Below are 5,253 nucleotides of genomic sequence, written 5' to 3' on the forward strand. Positions count from 1 at the left end.
CCTCGGTGGCCCCCTTGTACAGACGGGGGAGACATGGCGGGGGTGGGGGTGGGGGCGGGGAGCACGGCTGGGGCTCAGGAGCCTAGACCCTGGGAAAGGCGGAGGGCCCGGGGGAGCCCGCTAGGGCCAAGGCCAGGAGGGAAGGTGCCAGAAGCCCTGGCACGTTAGAGAGCAGGAAACCCAGCCAGACCCAAGTTCTTCTGGGCCTCTGTGGGCAGCCCAGCTGACCTAATCTCAGCCCCCATTCAGTGTGTCCCCCTTCCCACCTCGGGGGCCCAGGCAAGGGTCAGAACCCATTCAGGCCCTTGGGCCCCTTCTCAAATGCTCCCCCCCGAGCCAGGCCTGCCCAGGACTACAGATGACAGAGGGAAGGGCGGGCGGGCCTTTCTGGTTGGTGGGCAGGAGCTGAAGGCAGTTTTACCTTCTCCTCTTCCTCCCTCCTTGGCAGAGGGATGGACAGGCTGTGCTGGAGAACGTGTCAGAGGACGGTGAGGAACTTTCTGGTTGCCTGGGGAGGCACCAGAACCCAGGTGAGGAGTAGAGTAGGCTGGGGGTGGCCCAGGAGGAAGGGAATGCTCAGTGTCGGGTTCTGTGCTTCACATGTCGGGAGTGCCTGGGGTCTGCCTTCCTCCCTCCACCCCCCACCCGCTACTGAGGACCAGGCAGAGAAGCTGGGACAGGCCTCCCAGGCTGCGGTGTCAGCAGCAGGAGAGAGAGTCTGGGACAGACCAGGAGGGCAAGCTTTCTGCAGGAGAGTGGCTGTGGGATGAGCTCAGAGCAGCTCCCACGGTTAGTGGAGGAGGAAGGGAGGCACCTGTGGTCAGCACAGCAGGTGGACCCCCCTGCCTGTCGGCGGGGGTCCACTGCCTGCCTTAAGCCCGAGCACTCACCAGGCCATGCGCTGGAAGCTGGCTGGTTCCTGCTCCGTTACGCCATCAGGAAGGGTGACCCCAAGCTTCGAGCTCACGTTATCAACAAGTTCCTATTGTTGCCTTTCCGCTCTGGATGGGACCCTGACCATGGAGGCCTCTTCTACTTCCAGGATGCTGATGGCCTCTGCCCTACCCAGGTGGGAATGTGCCCAGGGCCACATGGTACTAGCCTGCTCCAGGCTTTCTTCCCTGGGAGGTGGGCGCTGTCATCACCCATTTCATGGAGGGGGACCTGAGTCTCAGAGTGACGAACTCGCCCAGTGTGACCCTGGTGGTAAACTCTTGACTTCTAGGCCAGTGGCTCTCAACCTCACGTGCAGACAATGCCACTTCTGAGACATCTGTCCCTTCCATCTCTGAAAGGCTCTGTGGGTGATTCTCAGGTGTCAGTAGCGGGAGCAGATTTGCACCCTTAGGTCTGATGATGCCTCTGCTTGTGTTTTGATCCCGCTGAGATCTGCAGAGGGTGACTGACCCTGCCATCAGCAGGAGCTGGTGTCCAATGGGCTTTAGACAGGCTGACCAGGCAGACAGGGTTTCAATTCCAGGGTTAAAGGGGAGGCCACCCCACCCTGGCCCTTTGGAAGGGGTGGCTTGGGGGTGCATTCTGGTCAGGAAGCTAGTCCCATTCAGAGGGGCCATTCAGACCCTCAGGGACAGCCATCCCGTGATGAAGCTCCAAGTGCTTGGGCCGGCTGGAGTCTGAGCCACGATCTGGAGAATGGGCTCAGAGGGGTGGCAGAGGGTGGGACCCAGGGCTCTCAGACACCTGCCACTGCTCTGCTCTCAGCTGGAGTGGGCTATGAAGCTCTGGTGGCCACACAGTGAAGCCATGATTGCCTTCCTCATGGGCTACAGTGACAGCGGGGACCCTGCCTTGCTGCACCTCTTCTACCAGGTGGCTGAGTACACCTTCCGCCAGGTAAGTGGTGCTTCCTGGTCCATAGCTCTCCCTGGGCTCAGCGCGGGTGCGGAGGGAACAGCAGGCAGCCATCCCTCTCGAGGCGGGCCACAGCCAGGCTCTCTCGGGCTGTGGGAGGCGGCTAGGCCGGGATGGGGAGGCTAATCCCACACTCCCTTCTTCTCCCCCTCACTGGGCATGGTCCTTCAGCTGGCCTGAGTTCCTGGAGGTCTGGACCCTGGTGCCCTCTCTGCAGTCAGCGAAGCAGCCCCTGCCCCTCTGGAGCTGATGTGGGGGGTGGGGGGCTGGGGGGTCGACTATAAACAAGTAAACACACAAACGTGTAGATGGCAATGACAGCTTTGGAAAATAGATCAAGGTCGGGACTGGGGGGCGAGTGGGAGGGAGCAAAGGCAGAAGGGGTTGCTCTGCACAGAGGAGTTACCTTGTGGGATTTAGGCATTACTGGGTCCTGGGAGGAGGGGAGGCTGTAGAGCCCGGGCAAAGGCAGGGAGACAGGTGAGGATGGTGGCCTGGCCTGGGGTGTGAGCTGCAGTGGGCAGAGGGGTCAGAGTATGGGCTGGTCGAGCAGGAGAGGTCTGGGCTGGCCACGATCGCTTGGGTATCATAAGAATATAGATGATACTGTGAGTTGTGAGGCAAAGTAAGCTTTGGGGTACAGAAGGGAAAGAGAAGAGGGATTAGGAGGGCCCAGCAAAGGAGACAAGAATCAGCTGTGAGGTCGGAAGGAAGCCAGGGGTCCACCAGAGGCCAAGCACTATGAGCAGGGTGATGTACTAGCTGCTGCTTAGGGGGCACCTTGGGCGTCGAGCCTAGTGAGGAATGAAGATTCCTGGTGTGTTTCTAAAGCCGGGATCCACTCCATTGGTAGATCCCAGCACAGGAGGGACTATATAGGTGGTCTTATTCTGGGATGTGTGGGCTTCGAAACCTGGGAGAAAATTACACCTTCATTTGCACTAACCTCTAATTGGAATCCAACGTTCACTTCCACAGTGGTATTAGCAGTGCCAGACTTTGTCATCAAGAGAGATCCTAAATGTGTTCGTAATTACAAGTACTGCGCAGACACACACACACCTCTACTTCCAAACACAGGATCAGGAGACCTGAGGCTATTATCTTAATACTGAATGCATTGATAAGGAACGTGTGTTAGAGGCCACCAGTTTTAAATGCATAAAGTGAAATTTAAAGAATACATTTTATTTAAGATTATTTATTTATTTGAGAGAGAGCGAGCGCCAGAGAGCAGGAGTGGGGGGAGGGGCAGAGGGAGAAGCAGACTCCCCGCTGAGCGGAACTCTGGGATCATGACCCAAGCCAAAGGCAGATGCTTAATCGACTGAGCCACCCAGGTGCCCCAAGAATACATTTTATTTTTTAAGGAAGATTTATTTATTTTAGAGAGAGTGTGTGCGTGCCCACATGTGCAAGCGGGGGGTGGGGGGGTGGGAGGGGGCAGAGGGAGAGGGAGAGAATCTCCAGCAGACTCCTCCCTGAGGAAGCAACTTGCTACAAAGTTACATGAAAGGTCAGCACCTCCACCAGGATTCTCCTTGTTACTTTAAATCAGTTTTATTGAAGTACAATTTATACACAGTAAAACATACCATGCGAAGTGTTCAGTTCACTAAGATATAATAATGTATGCGTCTGTGTAACCACATCTGTGTATTTATCAAGATGTAGAACGTTCTCGTCATCCCCAAACAGGGTGCTTCTTAGGCCCTCTCTGCAGTGTTTCAAGTCACAGCCTGTGGCCCCCTCCCCCAGCGGGTTGTCTAGCTGCACACTCCCATCCCCAGGCAGAAAGAGGAAAAGCCCCAGGCCTTCATCTTAGTCCTGGATGCGGTCTCGCTTTTAAAAGCACTGATTCTGGGGCGCCTGGGTGGCTCAGTCGTTAAGCGTCTGCCTTCGGCTCAGGTCATGATCTCAGGGTCCTGGGCTCGAGCCCCGCATCGGGCTCCCTGCTCGGCGGGAAGCCTGCTTCTCCCTCTCCCACTCCCCCCTGCTTGTGTTCCTTGGGTCTCTCTGTCAAATAAATAAATAAAATCTTAAATAAAAAATAATGAAAGCACGGATTCTGGAGCCACGTGACCTGGGGTCAGCCCTGGCTCTGACCCCGCGGTAGGGGTGCGGTGGGGACAGTGAGCGCCCCTTTTCCTGGCCTTATGGCACCTGGGAGACTCCTGCAGGCCCTGGCTGTCATTATCTTGTTATTCCAGTTTCGCGATCCTGAGTACGGGGAATGGTTTGGCTACTTGAACCAAGAGGGGAAGGTCGCTCTCACCATCAAAGGGGGTCCTTTCAAAGGTGAGTGGGGGACAGAAAGGGCGGGGGCCGCAGGGGCTTGGGGCAGTCGGCTGTCCCTGGGCCTCCCAACCCGCTGTCCTGTCTCTCCCCGCAGGCTGCTTCCATGTGCCGAGGTGCCTCGCCATGTGCGAGGAGATGCTGGGCGCCCTGCTGAGCCGCCTCGCCCTGGCCCCGAGTCCCGGCTCGAGTTCCGGCTCCCCTCCCGCCGTACCCCACGCCCGCCAAGGCGCGAAATAAAACTGAGCCTGCTGCGCTGCCGGTGTGCGTTCGTCTGTGGGATCGCGGGAGGAGGGTAGCCCGGAGTCGGCTGGAGCATTCTAGCCTACGCAGACCCCGGCCCGCCCTGCGCGCCGGGCCGCCCCACCCCTCTGATAGGCCCGCCCCGCGCCGGGGCTCGCCGGACCATTGGCGCTCCCCGCGGCCCGCCCCGCCTCGCGGACAGGCCCCACCCCCGCCCCGGCCCCCCTCCCAAGCATTGGCCCGGCGGCCGCGAGGGCGGGTTCGGCGGCGCGCACTTCCGGCCGATGGCCGGGCCTGGTGCGCGCCGCCTCTTCCGCCGCCCCCGCGAGTCCCGAGACCCAGCTCCAGCTCCAGCCCCAGCCCCAGCCCCGGCCTGGCCGCCCCGGTGTCGCCTTGGAGAGCGGCGGCAGCTGACTGCGCGTTTACGACCCGCTGGGAACCGCGTGCCCCGCCGTCGTTATGAACATCCGCAATGCGAGGGTGAGGGGCAGGGACGGGAGGCTGTCCGCGCCGCGTGGGTCCGCGGCCCCGTGGCCGCGTGCGCATGCTCCCGAGGGGCCCGGTCGAGCCCCGGGCCGGTGGCCCCACACGCCTGCGGCCTCAAGGCACGGACAGGTGAAGGCCATCGTCCCCGTGGGGCTGGACCTACCGGAACAGGGATGTCGAGGCTCAGTTGCACGGTGTCCCAGAACCTCCTGGCGCTCACGTCCATTCCTGGAACAGATGTTTTTTGCACAGCGGCTGTGCGCCAGGCCTGTGCCAAGACAGATAGTCACAGCGCCCGCCCAGCCCTGCGGGGGTGGGGGTCGATGAGTAGACAGGGAACAGGGTTCTGATGTGGCT

At 60.0% G+C, this 5,253-nt stretch overlaps 1 protein-coding gene across 1 annotated transcript; it reads left to right on the forward strand.

The window, feature by feature from the left end:
• Positions 1–409: 409 nt before the first annotated feature.
• Positions 410–4,425, forward strand: LOC102726912 (N-acylglucosamine 2-epimerase; the record flags this gene model as incomplete). The annotated part of the gene is made up of 5 exons (XM_081809753.1): positions 410–530; positions 894–1,069; positions 1,723–1,854; positions 4,083–4,170; positions 4,265–4,425. Coding segments are annotated over 5 exons (660 nt in total), but the record flags the coding sequence as incomplete, so codon positions are not given.
• Between the last annotated feature and the right edge of the window lie 828 nt (positions 4,426–5,253).

The sequence above is a fragment of the Leptonychotes weddellii genome, unplaced genomic scaffold (assembly GCF_054177405.1).
Source record: "Leptonychotes weddellii isolate Sample4059 unplaced genomic scaffold, ASM5417740v2 HiC_scaffold_13201, whole genome shotgun sequence".
Classification (NCBI taxonomy): Eukaryota; Metazoa; Chordata; class Mammalia; order Carnivora; family Phocidae; genus Leptonychotes; species Leptonychotes weddellii.